The 19,930-nt window shown below is 41.3% G+C and overlaps 4 protein-coding genes and 1 non-coding gene across 7 annotated transcripts; 4 read left to right on the plus strand and 1 right to left on the minus strand.

Moving 5' to 3' along the window:
- The first annotated feature begins 64 nt into the window (after window positions 1-64).
- On the plus strand, window positions 65-4,329 carry LOC129587772 (arylsulfatase B-like). Its single transcript, XM_055481678.1, has 12 exons — window positions 65-335; window positions 844-952; window positions 1,104-1,154; window positions 1,217-1,329; window positions 1,469-1,505; window positions 1,580-1,653; window positions 2,073-2,213; window positions 2,549-2,675; window positions 2,994-3,183; window positions 3,276-3,521; window positions 3,651-3,713; window positions 3,808-4,329. Exons 1-12 carry the CDS (start codon window positions 228-230, stop codon window positions 4,103-4,105), a joined length of 1,557 nt encoding a protein of 518 aa, XP_055337653.1. The 5' UTR covers window positions 65-227; the 3' UTR covers window positions 4,106-4,329.
- Window positions 4,330-4,765: 436 nt separating this feature from the next.
- On the plus strand, window positions 4,766-10,205 carry LOC129587642 (tyrosine-protein kinase JAK2-like). Its single transcript, XM_055481471.1, has 8 exons — window positions 4,766-5,478; window positions 5,912-6,207; window positions 6,267-6,660; window positions 7,000-7,450; window positions 7,747-8,350; window positions 8,497-8,893; window positions 9,078-9,395; window positions 9,511-10,205. The coding sequence occupies exons 1-8, from the start codon at window positions 5,005-5,007 to the stop codon at window positions 9,949-9,951; spliced, it is 3,375 nt and encodes a 1,124-aa protein (XP_055337446.1). The 5' UTR covers window positions 4,766-5,004; the 3' UTR covers window positions 9,952-10,205.
- Window positions 10,206-10,769: 564 nt separating this feature from the next.
- Window positions 10,770-10,959, plus strand: LOC129587893 (U2 spliceosomal RNA). Its single transcript, XR_008690417.1, has one exon. It is a non-coding gene; the product is annotated as a U2 spliceosomal RNA (small nuclear RNA).
- A 204-nt stretch (window positions 10,960-11,163) lies between these two features.
- Window positions 11,164-15,372, plus strand: LOC129587786 (6-phosphofructo-2-kinase/fructose-2,6-bisphosphatase-like). Of its 2 annotated transcripts, XM_055481700.1 has the most exons (8): window positions 11,165-11,913; window positions 12,566-12,715; window positions 12,895-13,155; window positions 13,516-13,869; window positions 14,205-14,251; window positions 14,312-14,607; window positions 14,868-14,956; window positions 15,090-15,372. In XM_055481700.1, exons 1-8 carry the CDS (start codon window positions 11,586-11,588, stop codon window positions 15,110-15,112), a joined length of 1,548 nt encoding a protein of 515 aa, XP_055337675.1. In that variant the 5' UTR covers window positions 11,165-11,585; the 3' UTR covers window positions 15,113-15,372. The 2 variants fall into 2 exon arrangements, with proteins under 2 accessions (XP_055337674.1, XP_055337675.1); XM_055481699.1 differs by lacking the exon at window positions 15,090-15,372 and having other exon boundaries at window positions 11,164-11,913; window positions 14,868-15,078.
- LOC129587785 (protein Skeletor, isoforms B/C-like) lies at window positions 15,274-19,092 on the minus strand. 2 transcript variants are annotated; one of them, XM_055481697.1, is made up of 10 exons: window positions 18,915-19,092; window positions 18,501-18,707; window positions 18,219-18,297; window positions 17,830-17,956; window positions 17,399-17,661; window positions 17,061-17,340; window positions 16,331-16,765; window positions 16,103-16,238; window positions 15,867-15,983; window positions 15,274-15,549 (listed from the first exon to the last, which is right to left on the minus strand). In XM_055481697.1, the coding sequence occupies exons 1-10, from the start codon at window positions 18,979-18,981 to the stop codon at window positions 15,419-15,421; spliced, it is 1,842 nt and encodes a 613-aa protein (XP_055337672.1). In that variant the 5' UTR covers window positions 18,982-19,092; the 3' UTR covers window positions 15,274-15,418. The 2 variants fall into 2 exon arrangements, with proteins under 2 accessions (XP_055337672.1, XP_055337673.1); XM_055481698.1 differs by having other exon boundaries at window positions 15,275-15,549; window positions 17,836-17,956.
- Window positions 19,093-19,930: the final 838 nt, after the last annotated feature.

Raw genomic sequence — 19,930 nt, forward strand, 5'->3', positions numbered from 1 at the left:
CACGAAACTATAAAAATTGCACCTGCAAGCGTGAGTTCAACAATTTCTGTAGAAACAGTCCGCATTCTGACTGGCGTTATATGTAAAACGTGTAATATCGGTGTAGGTAACAGGCTGTCAGTTTCAAGGAATGGTAGCGCATTAGTAAGATAAAGTACTTACTAGTTCGGCTCGGTAATACGCTACAGTACTACTCACGATCAGTACCATTCCCAAAGTTCGGAAACATGGCACTACCGGCAATTTTTTGTGCTGTTATCTTCCTTCATGCATTTGCATCTGGTTTCGGGGCAGAAGAGCGACCAAACATAATTTTTATCGTGGCCGATGATTTGGTAAGGACTTCAACGTGTCTTTAACGCGCAAATGGCATTTGGTGAAATTAAAGTATTGTGTACTGGTCTAAAATAAAATTCCCATATAGTTTATAATTTTGTACAAATACTAACTATTAAATAATACTAACTATTAAGTACAAATACTAACTGTTAAGTAAATACAAAACTAATAAATACAGATCCGGCAAGTGGAAGCAAGCATAATATGCGAGCTTTGTATATCTTAATAAAATCTAATATTTTGGCACTATGATCCGAGTATTTGTGTTTGGTTAAGCGGAGCGTTCCTTATTCAGCTGTTAACAGCAACATATTCTGTAAAATCAGCATGGCGATGCCTGCAGAGATACGTACTCAAATCAAATAAATTCGACAGGCAGTAATCACCGGATTCACAAAAAGCAAGCTGGGCCCTACTTCTTAAGAATTAGAGGGTTAAACATTGGAAAAATACAAATGAAAATACCGATTTCTCACGTGGCGCATGCTATCTGTGTGTTCACAGGGATGGAATGATGTCAGCTTCCACGGTTACAATGAAATCCCAACACCAAATATTGACCGGTTGGCGCAGAGCGGGGTCATCCTTAATAGCCATTACGCGCAAGCTCTTTGTGAGGCGGCTGTGAACAAATCTGTTTTACGAATACAGTACTAATAATTCAGTCTGCAAATGTTGACTTTTTGTGACTTCCATGTTCTGTTTGCAACTTGACGTTGTTATGTAGAACTTGAAAAAATTGGTTAACCTTTTTCTGCTTTAAGGTTCTCCGTCACGAGCCTCACTGATGACTGGCAAATATCCGATCCGATTAGGTACTGAACATCGTGAATGCGAGTTTTCTGCACGGATGTTTTGGGCGAAACTTACTGTACAGGAATGCAAAACGGCGTTCTCACGCCGGGCACCGCACAAAGTTTACCATTGAACGAGAAATTGTTGCCAGAATACTTAAGGGATGCAGGCTATTCTACCCACATGTATGGCAAGGTTTGTGTGGTAGGGTACTTTCGTTACTGTTGTCCAGATTTTACGAATAAGCAGGAATCATTGATTAACTAATACATAGAGACTTACAAAAATTTTCAGTTGCAGCAAGTCATGTCATATTCATGTTCATGTATTTTAGTGGCATCTTGGCTACGCCGAAAATCGAATGCTTCCCAGTGAGTAGATTAAGTACAATGGAATTAACTTTTTGCTACTTTTTAATGTGGGCCAATATTCACGGTGGTTTCAGCTAGCCGAGGATTTGATTCCTTTTTCGGATATCTCAATGCCTGGGTGGATTATTACACAAGCAATTTAATATGGGTAAGTTTATATGACATAACAAAAGTTTGTTTCATGAAATGATGAAATGCTCTTTTTGTTGTGCTTCAGCTTATAAAATAGATCAATGTTAGTAAAAAGAAATAAAAAAAATAAAAAATAAAAACAGAAACAAAATATAAAATAAATAAAAAAAACAGAAAAAATAGAAAATAAAATAACAAAAAAATATAAAATAGATAAAATATAAAATAAAAAAATTATAAAATAGATCAGGCTTACAAAATAGATCAGGCTTATAAAATCTTATGGAAATAGCATTTGTAGTAACGCGGTGTATGGTTACTGTGATTTGTCACTCCAAATTATATATATGCAATTACGTTATCTTTGATAACCTTGTGAGTAGTGAGTAGTAGTTGTAACTTGTAATTGCTGCTGTAATGTGCTTACTCCGCTAGGATTTTAATCCGGCATACGGCGGTCTAGATTTATGGGATAATTTGGAATTTGTTGGACGGAATTACACGGGGCAGTATTTGACCGAACTGTTGACAGCGAAAGCAAATGAACGCATAAAAAACCATAATTTCAACCAAAAGGTATGTATATGCGTACAACCTGAGCTATGTATATGCGTACCAAAGGTATGTATAAAAACCAAAAATACGAGTATATAATATATAAGAAAATGTATAAGAAACACCAAAATATATAAAAACATGTAAGAAAGAAAAAGGTATGTACAGAGTATATGCGAAGAACAACTGATAAGTGTGCCGGACAATAACTATGTTGCGTTATTACATAAGTGATAATGTAAGCATGTGCCGTTTTACCACATCTTATATACGGGTTTGAATAGGTTGAACCTTTTTTGAAAAACCGTAGCACATGTTTTGTTGGGTTTGGTTTAACCGCAATTTTATTTCCGTAGCCCCTTTTCATGTACATCGCTCACCTAGCTGCCCATTTCGCCAATACCGAAGATCCCATGCAAGCACCAGACCGCTACACCAATCGTTTCGACCATATTGCTCATAGCGGTCGGAAAACCACTGCCGGTACGCAGCTGATCCTTAAAGGGATTCACTATCCATCATGCAGTTTACTGTTAATATCGTAGTGCATATTAAGGAGAATATACGCGGCTGTTCATACGCACTACGTTAATATCCATTGAATTATTGCTTCTTAAAATTTCTAAAATTAAATTACTAGTTATTTCTATTATAGCGCTCCATGTGCTTATGGTTAGTAACTTAGTACGCGTAAAATACTTAAATCATAAACGCTTATTGGACGCAGTTACACTAATAAACTGACATCAGCTATGAATATCGAGCGTATCGTATCGTACTCGTACTTCCTTATTTTTACAGGAATGATTGCGGCTCTGGACGATTCACTTGGTCAGATCGTGGATGCTTTGCAGGAGCGCAATGCCCTTCACAATACAATTATCGTTTTTACTGCTGACAACGGTGCAAGTGGTCCAGAAAAACTAATCCACACGACGCCGCCTTTTACATACGGCACTAACTGGCCGCTGCGTGGAACCAAAATGACACAGTAATTGCTTTTGTAGGGAAAAACGTTTATTATGCATTTGTAAGCAGTTTATACCGATGCCCTTTTCGACTGTGTTCTCTGATGCAATACAGGTGGGAAGGAGGTGTGCGAACTTCGGCATTCGTCTGGAGCGATCTCATTAAAGGGCCCGGCCGCGTATCCAACGAAATCTTCCATATCTCCGACTGGCTCCCTACGCTTATCTCCCTTGCAGGAGGACAGGCGCCAGGTGAAATCGATGGTCACAACATCTGGACATCCATCGCCAATGGGTACCCTTCACCACGACAGGAAGTTTTAATACAAGCTGATAGTGTGAATCAGGAATATGCCATCCGGTAAATGAATATAATGCTTGTATATTTTGAAACACTAATGGGCGTCCTTGTTTTTTACTTATGAAAACTGCTTCATTATAATGATAGACTGTAAAACTGTAAATTATTTGTGACTTTATTTTTACACAGGTGGCACCAGTTCAAATTGATTCTAGGCGGTTGGACAGCAACTGGAAGCATTCCAGACGGGTGGTACGTAATTATATACACACAGTTATTAATGTCAATATTTTTTAGCCATTTGTTATTATGCACATAGGTAATAACCCTGAACTTTGGGTAACAGGTATCCACCGGTGGGCGGAGTTAACGCCTCGTTCGAAAGGGACACACCCAGTAGACTGCACTGCCCGCACAGAGATTCTGACATTCCATGCCATGTCCGCGATAGTCCCTGCTTGTTTGACGTGGAAACGGATCCTTGCGAACATAATAACATTGTCTCCTATTTTCCGGACATCGAAAAACTGTTGCTGGATAAACTGGCAGTGTACAATGCCAGTGCGGTATTGAGTGGACCTTGGCGACCGGATCCACGCGCGGCAACTGCGCTTCACGATGGTATCATGGCACCATGGCTGTAATTTGACTAATTTCGTTAAATCAAATCGAGAATTTTTTTAACACGAATCTATACTGACTTTTTTAAATTGCAAAATATTTTTTAACATCATTTCTGAAACAATACGGTTGTGCTCTGCATGTATACGAGTACGAATTCTCGTTGTCAAACAAAACGGCTATAAAATTGCATTTGACATATAAGGTGATTAGCAATAATGCGTGACCGGGATTTTCCTATGAAGTATTCCATAGTTCATTTCATATTGCTTTGTTATGGTAAGCAGCGGAAGGAATAAAGCCAGATTTTTACCAGTTTGAGTTGCCGCGTGCAGTTTAATTTGCAGATTACTGTAATGGCAGTTTAGTGCTATAGAGTCCCTGCTTCCCTGCTTCCTAGCAGTTTTGTACCAAAATGCGTCTCTTGAGGAAAAGTGGAAAACAGCTTTCGGACTTTTCCATGCTGAATCTTTGCTTCCTAGCTGCTTTGTTTTACGGGATTACATAATTTTTAATTAACTTAAATTTTTCACACAGTTATTGATCGGATAAGGATGCCGATTGTGAGCGCTCTAGTGCGGTTAACGTAGACGCCGCCTGTTACCTATGGCCTGCGTCTGGCAGCAGCATAGCTTATTACAGATACAGGGCCATAGCCCACAGGCTTACGTGCACGGTGCAGCAGTGCGATCGAGGATCTCAATCCCTGGATGGCATCGTTAATATTCGGGATCTTAGCGTGTGCGGACTTCTAACCTACCCGTCACTTATGGGAATGCATTTTGTCTTTCGGATTTCTTCTTTTCCCTCTGCTATTTCTTTAAGACAGTTTTGTACCAAAATGCGTCTCTTGAGGAAAAGTGGAAAACAGCTTTCGGACTTTTCCATGCTGAATCTTTGATCAGTTGAAGTTTGGCAGACCATGGAAGGTGGTGGTCGTAAGAAGCTGCATTCTACCGATTCTATCTCGTCGCTCATATCTTGGCCGTGGAATTCCCACGAGAATGCGGGCTATGATGCCAGCTCGATGGGATCGTCGATCTACCGGAAGAATATCCGTCCGACGATCAGTGCCCAGGCGTCGCTGTCGGACACAGCAGCCTTCAAATTACAGGCCGTCGACGGTAGGCCTCTCGATGTGGATGCTCGCGATAGGAAAAGCATCTGTGTTGAGCACCTTATCCGGGAGGTGGTACGGGCGCTGAATGTGGAGCCACTGGCGGCGCATTTATTTGGGATCTACAGTTGCCGTGATGGTATTTGGCTGGCTCCTTGCCGCGAAATCCGTCTGGATAGTCAAAATGATCGCACACTACAGTTACGGATACGGTTCTTCTGTGATTATAAACTCCTGGCGGAGAGGGATGCCGCGGCGTTTGAATATCTCTTTCTACAGGTACAGTAGAAAACAGAAAACTACGGATTGGATTTTTGTATTTCTGATGGAAAAGGAATTTAGTAGTCACTTGAGAACTATTTAAAAGTTTTCGTATCGTAGCGCATATGGTAAGTCTCTTTTTAGTCTTTTAGTCTCAAATTTTTTTAATCTGAGTTTTATCATGATGATAGTTCACTTTCGCTTGAAAATCCAAATTATATCGTGTCAGTTTACTTTAATTCAATTTTTCTGCAGGTTTCTGGTTTCGGAAAATATTTTTCCATGTGTGATTTGCGTTATGTGTGCTCAGTTGATTTATCGTTAAAATAAAAACTGGTTTACTATACTTGTACGTAAAGATTCAAGCAGGCATTCCTTGTTACTGCATTAATTGATTAATAGCTTAATTTTTAATGTGTTCAGATTTTTGTAAAGGATTTTTTTTTGGCAGTATCGTCAGGATTTCATCGACGGACAGATCGAGGATTTCTTCGACCAGAGCGATGTTGACTGCCTGCCCAGAGCGAGAGGTTTAGCTGTGCTCGATATGGTGCGAGTGATCAAAGAAGAAGGTCTTTCTTCGGAGCAAGTAATCAAAAGCTGGCAGAAGCGATTTATCCCTCAAGATCTGCAGAAGCGGAACGGTGTGCAGCAGAAGCTGAAAGCATCCTTAGCCTCTAAAATGTCCACGAAACATTTAAAGGATGCTGTTGACAAACTTGCTGACGAATACAAGAACGGCCCAAAGTATTAATGGCTTTTTTCATCGAATATTGTGCAGGTTCGTAAAACTTTTGTTTTTGCAGGTCGATTTTTCTGCTGAAGAAGCAGTTTGTTTGGGGTCTGATGGAACATTCGGGACATTATGTGTGCGAGCATTTTTCCTGTCAGTTAGGAGTGAATCCCAACCTTCCCGTTAACAAAGTGCGTCTGAATATTTTGGATGAATTGATTACTTTGGAGCGTCGGGAAGGAGATAAATGGATACCATATTGTCGCTTAACGGACATCTGTGATATTAATTTAATCCCGGAAAAGATAGCGTGCCATATCAATCGTATTTCCGGTCAGCCGCTGTGTTTTCGGTTCTCTAGCACAGCCGCTCTGGAGTCTTTCATTTCCTTGTTGGATGGATACTTCAGATTTACGCATAAATTTTATTATGATGTTTGCCGGGCTCTTTGTAATCCCAGTTTACAGGTATGACAGTCATAGTCCCTTACCTATGATTTAAAACAGTTTACAGTCCCTTAATTCGATTTACACAATTTTTATTTAATTTTATAAAATATTAACATTGTTATAAACTTAAAATTTGTTTTTCTCGTTTTTTCTTGGTTTTGTTTTGCCATAATTTTCAGTTTTGTGCTGGATCACGCTTTTGTGATGTGAGACTGCAGTTTTAAGTACTCTGTATAATTACTATATTTTTATATGGGTAACTTCGCCTGGTTTATGTCGAATTCGCAGTCAGAAGGATGCATTGTTTAACTGTTTAACTTTCATTGTGTTTTTTAACGCTTTGTCGGTATTTTGAAGGTCCTAAGAAGCGAAAAATGCCATGGCCCTATGGAAAAAGATATGATGTATGAGAAATTACATGGAAAGCCCGAAGGAACATTTGCTCTGAGCCAGTCCACGGACATGTACAATACGTTTCGAATCGATGTGGCTGGTAATGTGGAACAGCCCTTCCGATCGTTTGTCATTGATACGACTTGCGACGGCCATTATCGAGTCCGCAAGTCCAAAGTGGAGTTTCGCACATTGTCGGAGTTGTTGACGTATTATAAATCACCCCATGACGGAATTCTACTGAAAGAATGCCTGAGGCCGCACGAAAATGAGCTAATTGGACTAAAGCTGTTTCCAAGCTCGTGTGATAACGCTAAGGATACCGGGAGGATGTATGACACGGGAAACTTCTCCGTTCCTCTGTGTATTCCGCCGTCCGGGCTGACTTACCCGTCGCCTTCACATGTGCACGACGGTAACTGCAAAATTAAAAAAAAATTTATTCGGCGCAGACTGCAGAGCATGGTTTTAAACACGTTTTAGTCGATTGAATGAAGCTGTGGTTTGAAACACAGTGATGTGATTTATTTTAATGTAAGAAGTTCCTTGATACTGTAGAATTGATACAGCACACGATATGTACTTGCTTAAAACGAAACGCATGGGTGAAATTAGTCACCGGCTGTATTATTGTGTTTGTGTTTATTTCGGTGCCCTAATGAAAATAGCTTAACCGTTATTTGGCATTTTTATTCAGTTTTTTTTGTATAGGGGAGCATAGCCAAGTGCGACGAGGCTGCTTAAAGATCTCTGACAGGAAGAGCGTGGACGTTGCAGTGAAATCCCTTTCAAGTAATGTCTCTATGGAATCCGCACAAAAATGGCTGGCTGGAGTGCAGACATTAATGCACCTGTCCAACTCGGCCATGTTGATCCGCTTCTATGGAATCCTGTTGAACCCGCTAAGTTTCGTAACCGAATATTTCCCGCTAGGCAATGTCCTGCAGTTTCTCCAACAGAAGAGAGCCTTGATATCCCTACGGAATTTGTTGGACATTGCCACACAAATTGCTAAAACACTGTGGTGGTTGGATGAACAGAAAGCAGGATACGGGCCGATTCGGGCGAAGAATGTTTTCGTTGCGGATTATCTAGGCGAATCCGTGAAAGTCGTCGTTGGACCAATCGGGTTGGGCAGTGAATCTGTACACTGGGTGGGCTTGGATTCGAAGGGAGATGCCAATGATGCGTGGGAGACTTTGTCTCATTCGGATCGGGGAAATTGGGGCTACGGGACATTTCTGTGGGAATTGTTTACCTTTGGGCAGGTGCCGTTATTGGAAATAAGTGACGAAGAAGCCGAATCTTTGTACAGGTTAGAGCAATCTTTGCATATTATTATGACCATTTTGATTTTTTATCCGTTTTCATGGAGTGTCGTAAAATTTGCCGTCTGATATCGTTGAAATGCTCCGATTGTCCAGTTTGTGAACTTCAGTAACCGTGTTTTCTTCGTATTAGGAATGGATATCGGCTGGAAAAGCCTTCAATTTGCCCAGAGGATGTCTACCGGCTAATGGAGCGCTGCTGGCACAATGATCCCTTGCAGCGACCGGCTGTCGATGTGATTTTACGTGAAATGAATAAAGTACTCCATCTGTTATATGACGAAAGCAAGCCGCTTTACCCCGATGGAACAATCGAAATCGGAATAAAAAAAGAATCCAAGCAGGAGTTTCTGCTTCGGGTCACCGGAAATTGTCTGAAACACAGAATGCAGACAGCGGATCTAAATTTAAATAATTTCCTGGGAGAAAGAGAAACAAACGGCAGCCCCTATGATCCGTGGCTTATAGAAGAAACGGCGTTGAAAGTCGTCGATAGACTTGGAGAAGGACGCTATGGAGAAGTGAATAAGGTGAATGGTAGTAATGATGACATAACGTTGAAGTATTTCTCTCCGTTCTGGGAAAATTATTATGTACTGTATTTCTGTTTGTTTACTTCTATCCTCTGAGTTTTATGTAACCATATAGTGTACTACTGGTATTGTTCATCCATCTATTTATCGTTAATGTTAATAAGCATGTCGTTTGTTTTAGGCACTGTACACCGATCCCTTGAGCGATGATGAGCCACGCGTAGTGGCGGTAAAACAGCTGAAACAAATTAAAGGCGATCGAACGTTCAGCCGAATAATGGATGAAATGCGGGATGAGATGAACATTATGAAATCGCTGCAGCATGAGAATATCGTAGAAACCGTGGGAATGGTGCTCGATCCAGTGCCCTTGCTGGTGATGGAATTCGTTCAGAATGGAGCTCTGAGCTTATATCTGCGTAATCACCAGGGCGGTTTATCTCCGACCCATCTGCTACAGTTCGCAACGGATGTTGCCAGCGGCATGGCATATCTGCAGGTAATACTGGAAAGGCGGACGGCTAATAAAATTGGAGCTCTAGTACATATAAGAATTGCATAGAGAGTTATAAAGTGCCGTTGCTGTTGTTTAATTAATTAATCAAATTTTGCAGAGCAAAGATATTGTGCATCGAGATCTTGCCGCGCGGAATATTTTGGTTACCGCGGAACTACGTGGGAAAATTAGTGATTTCGGTTTGGCTCGCTTCATGGATACCGGTGGTTATTATTTAACACAGAATTTTGGCCGGAGTATCCCATTGGCATGGTATGCCCCGGAAGTGATAGATTATCACAAATATTCGTCCAAGAGCGATTCGTGGTCATTTGGAGTTCTTTGCTGGGAAATGTTCACGTTTGCCGCACCGCCTTACTTTTGTGATTTAGCCAATTTAAGTGAGAAACTGAAGGAGGGCGTGCGACTCGCTCAACCGGCTTTGTGCCCCGATGAAATCTACGTTATTATGCGGTCATGCTGGGAATATGAGGCAGCCAAGAGGCCGGATTTCGTTATTTTATACCGGACATTTTTTGATCTTTTACAACAGGCCTAGTTTTTATAGCGCTTATTTGACAGCTGCTGTCTCAGGGATTTGATCACAACTTCGCAATGAGTTTTCAGCATGTTATTGTTTTATTTGCTTTGTTGGACCTTTGAAGATTTTTTAAATTGAAGTTTAATTGATGTAGCTGGCTGTATTATTTAATGGTTTGGTAACACTTCGCACTGCTGCGCCAGCTGAAATGAGTGCATTGTTTCTAATTTCTGGAACAAGAATTGTTGTCTAAATAAAAGTTCAGATTGTTTGTTAATTTCACTTATTAGTAATGTCCGTTACTCCGACGAGTATTCCGTAGAGAATTGTTCTATGATCAAATTCTAGAATGGCCCTGACTAAGAGTGCCAAGGAAGTACGGATATGTACGTTCATAGTAGTCGTTCAGCGGTTTTTCTTTTTCGTCGAGTCGAACTGTAACTTTATTATAAAAATTATTGCAAATGGCTGCTGTTGGCACAAGGATAGCAAATTTCCGTATGCCGACTGTTATTCCGGAACGCTTTTGTGGTGGGTGGAAGAAACTAGAAAACGAAGCGCAGCGTCACTGCCTCCCAGAGTGCAGGCTGCAGATAAAGGTTAAGGTTGCGCATAAACGCATCGGAATGTTGATGGCTTAACTAATCTAAACTTTTTTAAATTCTTATTTCTACGATTTGATAATTTCAAATAAAACATTTTTTATAGAATACATGTTTAATTTTTTTAATTCTTTTCATAATTGTGATGACAAGTACGCCATAAATCACATACGAAGATGTCGCGAATAAACCGTTGGGCCAATGCACCACATCGTGTAATCGCAGTAATACGGTATCGCTTCTCGGCCTTTTGGCTAAGATCAAAGTGTAGTATCTGTTCTCGGTAGTGTGACAACTACCGCGACCCCCATTGGGGGTCCGATTGTCACTGGAATTTTTGGAGCGTGGCGAGGCTCTGGAGCTTGCTCTATCCTTGCCTGGGTTGGCCCAGTATTGCAGTACTTCTGGGATCGGCCCGTCCCTTCGGGGACATCAATAATCAAAGAAAGGGGAATGGGTATGGGTGTAAGAATGAGCTGCCTCCGCTCCGCATTATGGAGACCGGAAAGCCGTGTTACTTACCGTTAGGATTGTTGTGGTACTTACCGTTAGTACTCTCAAATTTTATTACTCGTGTCTCTTCAAAACATCCCGAAGATAATTTTCGGTTGCGTAAATAATAAAAAATTTATGATTTCTTTGAGATACCTATTTTGTGTAAAAGCGAAGCGTTACTTTAACTGGATTTGACTTTAATTGGTGGCACGTTTCTTATGACGTCGAAGTAGTCGTGTAGCGTCAATCTCGTTGCAATCTTGGCCTTGAGCTGTCAGCTGATCGGCGCGCATAAACCGTGCCAAAAGTTTGGCCACTGTTTTTATGTGCTGAACCATGTCTGTAGAAGGCAGACTCTGTACGGCGTCGACAGCGTACCACCGTAGCGCACCGCGTTATCGAGTTCCCTAATCAACAACCAGCTGGTCGATAATTCATTTTCCTTCGAGCCGGTGATTTTTGGACTATTGTGGCGCCGCAGTGCTCGTTATCGCTGGAGGCAGTATTGTCAACAATCAGCCGAAATCGATCCTATTCAAGCCACGCAAACAGAAAATGGATATCAATCGTCCATCGTCCTGCAACTCGTCGTGCTCGTCGCACTGTTTGGGAACTTCGCTGCCAGCCAGTTTTCTTGGTGGCGGATTGCGAAGAAACCGCTCTTCCTCTGATTTGCTGGATCTGCCTAACCGCAGTACAATAGAATCGCTGCGGCCGTACGCGTCGCCCAACGAACGCTCCATGCATAATGTGGGGGACAAAGTCTGCAGTCCCAATGTCATCGTCATGGTGGGACTGCCAGCGCGCGGGAAAACATACATCTCCAAGAAACTGACGCGCTATCTGAACTGGATTGGCATCAAGGCACGCACCTTCAATTTAGGTGAGCGGCAGACGGTATGGAACCGGGTTCCTAAGACCGGATGCAACGTGTAAATAACGCTTGAGCAGTGGATGAACTGTTAGCAGGGAAAAACAGAAATTGAAATCTTGAACACAGTATTTGAAGATCTCGAATTTATCATTGTGTTTTATTTTTATCTTTACTGGGAATCAGCAGAATGTTTGTGCAGTATTTCGTTATCGCCGTCGTCTTAATTTTCCAATAAATGTAAAAACATGAGCGAAAAAGATAATTTAAAGCAACATTTCAGCTTTTAAAACTACTTTTTTATCACAATCCTAGTTGGTATGAAAAATTTGTATTTGTAGTTTTGCAGCCCAAATGTATAGATTTTTATTTTTTCACGTACATACTTAAAATACTGCAATCCCGATTTTGCGAATTGTGTGAAGTTCAAATCTGATGGATCTGTGCATTTACTGCATTTTATGCGAAACTGTTCCTGTATCTATTCAGTAAAATGTCCCAGGATTTAACAGATAACGATTTTCCCGGTAATATTTAGCTGGCCGGTATTGTTGGACTAGGATAGACATTTGAACGCTTGCAGCTTGCTGCAAACATTTTACTAGAACGCTTATTAGTTGAATACCATTATTGCGCTTACCTTCACCGTGTTGCATGACTGCAGGGGAATACCGCCGCCAAGCCGTTCAGGGCTATCGCAGCCATGACTTTTTCAGGGTGGACAACGAAGAAGCGATGAAAATCCGCGAGCAAGTGGCGAAAGACGCTTTGCAGGACACATTTAAGTGGTTCGAAGAGGGAGGCGATGTTGCCAGTACGTAGTAGCCTCCGCATATATTTATTAAGCTCTGGTTAGATGAATCCGAATTTTTTCTTGCGGAGGTAAATTGGTAAAACCCAGAGCATGTTAAGATAGTTTTCAAGCAGATTTATCTAATGCAGAAAGACGATTCTGGTGTTCGCAAGTATAACCAGTCGCACTTTGGATTACAGTTTACGATGCCACCAATACAACTCGCCGACGCCGCAATTTCATTCGCGAATCCTGTTTACCGCGTGGCGTTAATGTTTTCTTTGTGGAGAGCGTATGCAACGATCCGGAAATCATCAAGAACAACATACAAGACGTCAAACTGAATGGACCCGACTACAAGACGTTCTCGGCGCCGAATGACATGGCTCTGACAGATTTTATCCAGCGAATTAAGCATTACGAAGCGGCGTACGAGCCATTGGACGATAATATAGACCGTGGTAAGGGTTGTGCTGAGTGGGAAATATGAACGTCTGACGACATTTATGATGGGTTTGTTAGGCGTAGAATTGCGCTTACTCCGCAATTTATGGAGGTGTGTTTTGCCGCTCACGTGAATTTTTGATTGACAAAACTATAAAAGAATGCCGATTGTGTGCTTTTGCTAGTGCAAAAGTTCTCACGCCTGACGAAACTACCTGTTACTTTTCATCTTCTAAGCTGTATCGTTTTAGTACTCACTTGTTGCGATCCCTCGCCCGTTGCATTAACAGAATTTATCCGCCTGCATTTATTGAGTTTTGTTGCAGTTTTTCGCATTAGGCATCTCGTGCAAATTCTTATTTTGATTGCATTTGCAGAGTTATCATTTATTCGGATATACAACGCTGGGCAGAAATATTTGGTTAACCGGCCGGGAGGACACATTCAGAGTCGTGTGGTCTACTTCCTCATGAATATCCACATTACCCATCGTACGATTTATCTGACGCGCCATGGCGAAAGCGAGCACAACTTGATTGGAGTGCTGGGTGGCGACAGTGATTTATCCGAGCGCGGCATGGAGTACGCCAGGAAATTAGGAGATTTTGTTAAGCAAGAGAACATCCCGGGGTTGCATGTATGGACCAGCCAACTGAAAAGGACAATACAGACGGCGCAGTTTATCGATGCACCCAAGGAGAAGTGGAAGTGTTTGAATGAAATCCATGCTGGTGAGTTGCTGAATTCAATAAGTTTTTGGAGTTTAATGTACGTTTTTTGAAATTGTTGAAGCTATCTTGTGTGGGCTCTGACAGACCGAATTTGTTAAAAAAGAGCGTTTTTTTTAATACTAAATTTTCTTCCTTTATCATACGAGTGACATTCAGAACTCTTCTACTTCAGTTTGAGCTTTTGAGTTTTGACTTAAATGCTGGTATACTTACATCGTTGATTTTAAAAGTTTTACAGTATGTTGCCGCTTTACGAGTGGTGCATGTGGAATAAAAATTGGGTGAATGTTGTCACGTAGGTATTAAGACTACTTTCAGATTTTGTTGGTTTACAGGAATCTGCGAAGAACTAACTTACGCGGAGATACAGCAACTTTACCCGGTATGCTACTTTGAAGCTTTACTGGTTTTCACATTCATAAAACTGCTGACTTGGTTTTAGGTGGAATTTGCCAATCGAGACGCGGATAAATTTCATTATCGTTATCCCGGTGGTGAATCTTATGAGGACGTAGTCGCACGTTTGGAACCTGTGATTATTGAGTTGGAGCGGCAGAATAATGTTTTAGTAATTGGTCACCAAGCCATATTGCGCTGTTTACTGGGTTATTTCCTCAATCAGCCCGCCGAACAATTGCCCTACCAAAACGTGCCCCTGCACACGGTGGTCAAACTGACGCCGCGCGCCTACGGCTGCGATATGGATTTGATTCCTTTAAACGTGGAAGCGGTCGACACGTACGTCAGCCGAGGGGGCCAGTGGATGGGGGGAAGTGGGGATCTGTTGTTGTTGGACAGTTTGAGAGAATCTTGAGGTTCATTGTTGCGTTTAATGTGTACTTCGTGTGAATTTCCTGGAAAACAATTCTGTGTACATAATGTGGATAAATTGCACGACCTTGCAGTTCCCGCACTTCCTTCCCCTTCCGCTTGGCTCGCCGTGTGCAACTTGCCGAGTAATGTCTGTTATTGATGTTGATGTGCATGTTTTCTTGTAGTCACCGACCGCGACCCAAAAATGTGAGTGCTGTGCGGAGCCGGGACGAAGCGCTGGAGACTACACCTGATCCCATCATTATTCGAACAAGTGTGCAGCCCTTTATACAAGCACAGTTTTAAAATAAATACGCGTGTATTTCGAAATCGCTTTTTTTGCTTATTTATGCATCGTTATTCTAATTTGAATGATTTGATTTACGGAAGATAATTTTGGTTTACAGTGGACGAGATCCAGAAAGCCTGACATTATCGCATGATGCATGGCTCGGTGTGATGGTGACGCAAAACTGTGGTTCTGGCATTTACTGGAACCCTGGACATACGTTCCACGCTTACCGCATGGCATATTTATTGTATGGAGAACTAGTAATGACACATTATTTCGCAAAGCTTTTTATGTGGAGTATTTTTGCTACTGTTTGTTTTCACATTGTTTTATTGTGGTTTGTATTAGAAATCTGGAGTAGCAAATTTTAAAATACTGAGTAAAACGCTGAATCTGTGGTTGTGTACAGTATACACACTGTGTTAACACAAAAAAGTGGTTTGTCTATGGCAGATTAACAAAAGTGGAATTTGCTAAAATTGGCGGAAGAATGTCGTCTTCGACTAGATCAGTTCTTTTCTTGAGCACAACACAGTTGTTTTCCGGCGATCGTCCAAAATGCAGTAACGAGTTTCCTAAAAATGCAGACAATTTTATGATATTTTTAATATTAGGGAACAGTTCTAAGTTGCAATGGCTAGCTGGGTAGCGGTATCCTCGCGATGTGCACCGAGAAAAGGTCAAATGATCAGTAAATTTCTTCAATGGGCAGTAGCCACCAAAATAACAATGATTGCAAGCGCCGGTGCACTACTTGCTAGTTAAAATTTAAACATTACAAAAACAACCAAAATCAATGATCAATTCATTCCATTTTACTAGTATCATAAAAAAGTACAACTACCTACTTACTGCAAGCCAGCCGCTTTTTTAAGGCGATTGGTACGAGTACCTGTTGCGTGCACTGAGTGGTAGTCCGGCATTTCCGTTGCTACATTCATCGGTCCAATGGACCATACGACATACACGGGTACATCCAGTGGGATGTCCTTTCCGAAGGCATCAGTAGCTGCTCGTGCAAAATAATAATATGACATTGTGTGCACGTAAAATAGAGAATTCTCATGGATTTTCGGTTTGTAGAACATCGAAGAAAATAAATGTTTTAAGAGTAAAAAAGCACTGTACTTTGTAATGGTCTCCGATAGCTAAATTTGAACATTCCATCGGCATTTCCACCTCCTCCGACGAGGCGCGATATCTGTTTCCCACCGATCAGATTGCGTGGGCAAACGGCGTCTGCGCTGGGGTCACTTATATTGCACTAAAATTTACACGTAGATGTTGATGAAAATAGTAAGATTATACCACCGCAGTAAAAATTTATATTCGTGATTGTTAATTAATTGCATGTACCACTGCTTTTCCTCCTAAAATAAAATCTCGAAGTTGCAGTCCTTTCGGTCCAACGAAACCCAGCGTAACATCGCTGCCGACCATCTGCACGGTTTTGCTGGAGCCGCTCAGTCCGAATGCCAAATACGCACTGTCCGCATTGGGTAAGACAGATGACGGCGCGGAAAGCGTCACGGTGATGTAACCGTTCTGAACCTTCCACTGCACTTCCAGGAGGTTGTCCAGAATCTCGCAATTCCAGATGTGATTTCTGCTTAGATCATCCAGTACGTTGTCACGGGGCAGAGGCTCCTTGCCCGCTTTGGGATCATCGGACATCAGCTGTTCACCGGAAGTCGGATCGGATGCCGACAACTGTATCTTTGGTTTTGGTATGCCGTTGCGTGGAAGTGCTAACGACTGAATTCCATTGTCAATGCTAATTTCATAATGGAGCTGTAAAATTCACAGCACCCTGGTAATCGATAATTTTGCAATATAAACTTACGGAAAGGATAATATTTTGGTCAGTGTTCCGTGACCTAAACCATATAAACCTAAACCATATATCGGTATATATGTGATCTAAATTAAACGGTTTTCTGTTATTGCCGTTATTCGCATCGCTAACACCTGCTGTGTGCGACTGCAAAATTAATCACCTCAAACATTGGTAAAATATACCGTGGTGTAAAAAGTGTGCTTTCCACGAGAATTTGCGGTAAAGTTTTAAAAAAAGATAGCGCCGTACATCACGCAGCAACGATGCAGCTTTCTCGGACATCCGATGCACGGTAAGGTCATCCATAGCTGCCGGCACCTTTCCCCGTAAGACACCTCCATCCAACGGAGCATCACCGAATACTGTTCCGTATGTACGATCGTAGATTGCCACCGATTTCACATCGAAAACCGTTAGCGAGTGCACATTTCCGGTTTTACCAGGTCGGTGCGCCCGTCGTAAGTCCAGCAAAGCGTCGTATTTTGTCAGCGGCTCTTTGGGTAGACGAGGCAGCGGTTCCGGTGGTGTTCTAAAGAGCATTGGAAATGATCATTGCATAAACGAATAAGGGCTTTTTATATACGCACTCGTCATTATTTGGTGGGACCATGAAGCCGGCGGGCGTGGGCAGAGAACCGTGATCCACCCAGAAGAACGCATCCGATGCCGAACCATCAAAGGTCACTTGTTCGATGAAAATGCGCCGGGAGTCCTGCACAATTATCTGTCGGGATGACACTCCACCGGATATGACGGAATGACCCAATCGCGTCGGCATGATGACCGGGCGCGGATATTTGAAACCGCTCGGAACCGGTATGGATGCGTACTTCTCCTTGATTGTGGCGTACTACTAAGTTAATTTTACCACACTTTAACACAAAGTGAGATATCCCCTGCTCTCAGCTGAAATACAATCTAGTTTTTAATTGAAGTTCGCAGAAATTTTCAACTTAATCTGTCGAACTAATTCTGTCGAACGAGGATTTTTAATGGAGAAGTGTGCGTTATTGTTTACCATTACATCGTTTTTCCTCGTGGCCAAAGCGAATTCGGTTATTGTGTCAAAGGTAATCTGACGCGGAAGAGCGACCAGCACATTTTCCTCCCAAACAGCTGGTATTGCCGTGCAAGTGGGACCGGTGCTATAAGTTCAAAACAATGTCATCCGCCAAATATTGCACTTCAGATGTTTAATTTCTTAAAATGCAGAGATGTTTAATTCAACACGGTCGTGCGGTGTGTTAATGATGAACAATTGGTACATCTGTAGATTCGTGGCAGAATGTACACAACTAGGTAATTTATTACATTTTCCTGATTAAAACTGCATTGTGCGGATGTTTAAACTACATTATGCTCTTACGGATACATGTAGACGACGTCGACGAAAATATGACTGCTTACCAATCTTTGGTGAAAGGAATAATGTAGGTGTTTTCCTTTCTTGTTCGCTCTTCGTATGAAATGGCCCATAGAAACATCCCTGCAGTAAACAGTAACGCTGCAGTAAATAAATCTCTTAATACTGTAGTCATAGTATAATTAGTATTCATAGGTTATTTATAAAACTTCTAAATACCCGGTACCCTACCAAAAAATTTACCTTTCTAATATGTATTATCACTTTTATGCATGAAATACTGCGAGCAAATAATAATTAACACATCCTCCAATACATCTATATACCTGGGATTCCCGCATCGTATACGAAATCATGGATGTAAAGCAGCTGCTCGTCGACTGCATACAATGTCCCAGATATTCTGAATGCTGGCGCTTGGTTTGGCAGTTCTCCTTTTTTAATTTGTTTCAGTTTGCCTATCAAACGGCCCTTGTAAGGACGCTCGGAGTCCGTCGTGTTATTAATTGCTTTGGATTGTAGAGAATGGCAATCTGTAAATTACCTTCGTACATGAATCTTGGAATTTTATGAAAACATAAAATATAACTGACGCCGAAAAACAACACCAGTTGTTGTAATGATAACGTTTTCCTGAAATTCCCGATGTAAAAATGAATCACATATAATGCAGCAATGTATAAAATTTTCTTTAAATGTGCTTTTCAACTGCATATGCTGTTATCATTAAAGCAACTTACAGTCAAAGATGATTAAGAGGAAGATACAAAATCCACAGGTCATCAAGGTCATGCCAGTCGGGATCATTTTTATGCCGCGCGATAGGCAGAATTATGGAATTTGCTTGCCTTTAGGGTAATCCGATTAACGCAAAAGCAAGATTTTACTGAACAGAAAGTACTAGTACTGCTGTGGTTAGCTATTCCGCAAAGACCATTTATACGAAGATATAAATTCCTACATAAATAATGGCTCTCCTTCTACATGCGTTTGCGTGTGTGTGAGCGATACAAGGTACACACGAAAGCCGATATTATCTGACCGTTGTACCGTTGTCCAAATCGCATTATAAACCGCAATGCTTTATTCTACTAATTATTTAATGACGTCTTCACATGATCGCATATGTTTGTTAAAACGTTGTTTACATTTGAAGTTTAGCGGTCGCCGTCTGATTCGTTATGCATCCTGCGGAAGATCGTTTATGTTTGATGCTGGCGGTCGTTCGCGGCGCGCATCGCTTCTACAGCTGTAGGATCAAGCACTGCAGAAGATGTATTGTGCACTACTTATGCTCCGTTACTCCGAATGGTCCAAATCTTCTGCTGTTTTACTGTACTTATTAAAACAGCTAAATTTGTTACAAGACATAAGACATAATATTAAACACCCTACAAACAAAAAAGCGAACGAGGTTTGCGAGATCTTAAACTTTAATTCATAAGCAATGAATAAAATTTTATTGAATTACTGACTCGTTGAATTATGAAAATGACAAAATGTATACCTTGAAGCAGAGAAGAGAAAATTCCTTCGCCGTGACCATCTTATTTGATAGGGACAATACGTTTACCTTTAGAACCTTTGCATATTTTACATTTTCTTATCGGACTGCGAGATCTATATAGCTCTTTTTCAAAAATTATTTGGTAATTTTGGTTTGCGTATTACACAAAACGTAAAAACTTTGTTTTTCATAAACGTAGAGTAAGTAGATATAAATATCACATTCTGTCGAATGTATATGTCTATCATA

Source organism: Paramacrobiotus metropolitanus, unplaced genomic scaffold, assembly GCF_019649055.1.
Source record: "Paramacrobiotus metropolitanus isolate TYO unplaced genomic scaffold, Prichtersi_v1.0 Parri_scaffold0000026, whole genome shotgun sequence".
Lineage (NCBI taxonomy): Eukaryota > Metazoa > Tardigrada > Eutardigrada > Parachela > Macrobiotidae > Paramacrobiotus > Paramacrobiotus metropolitanus.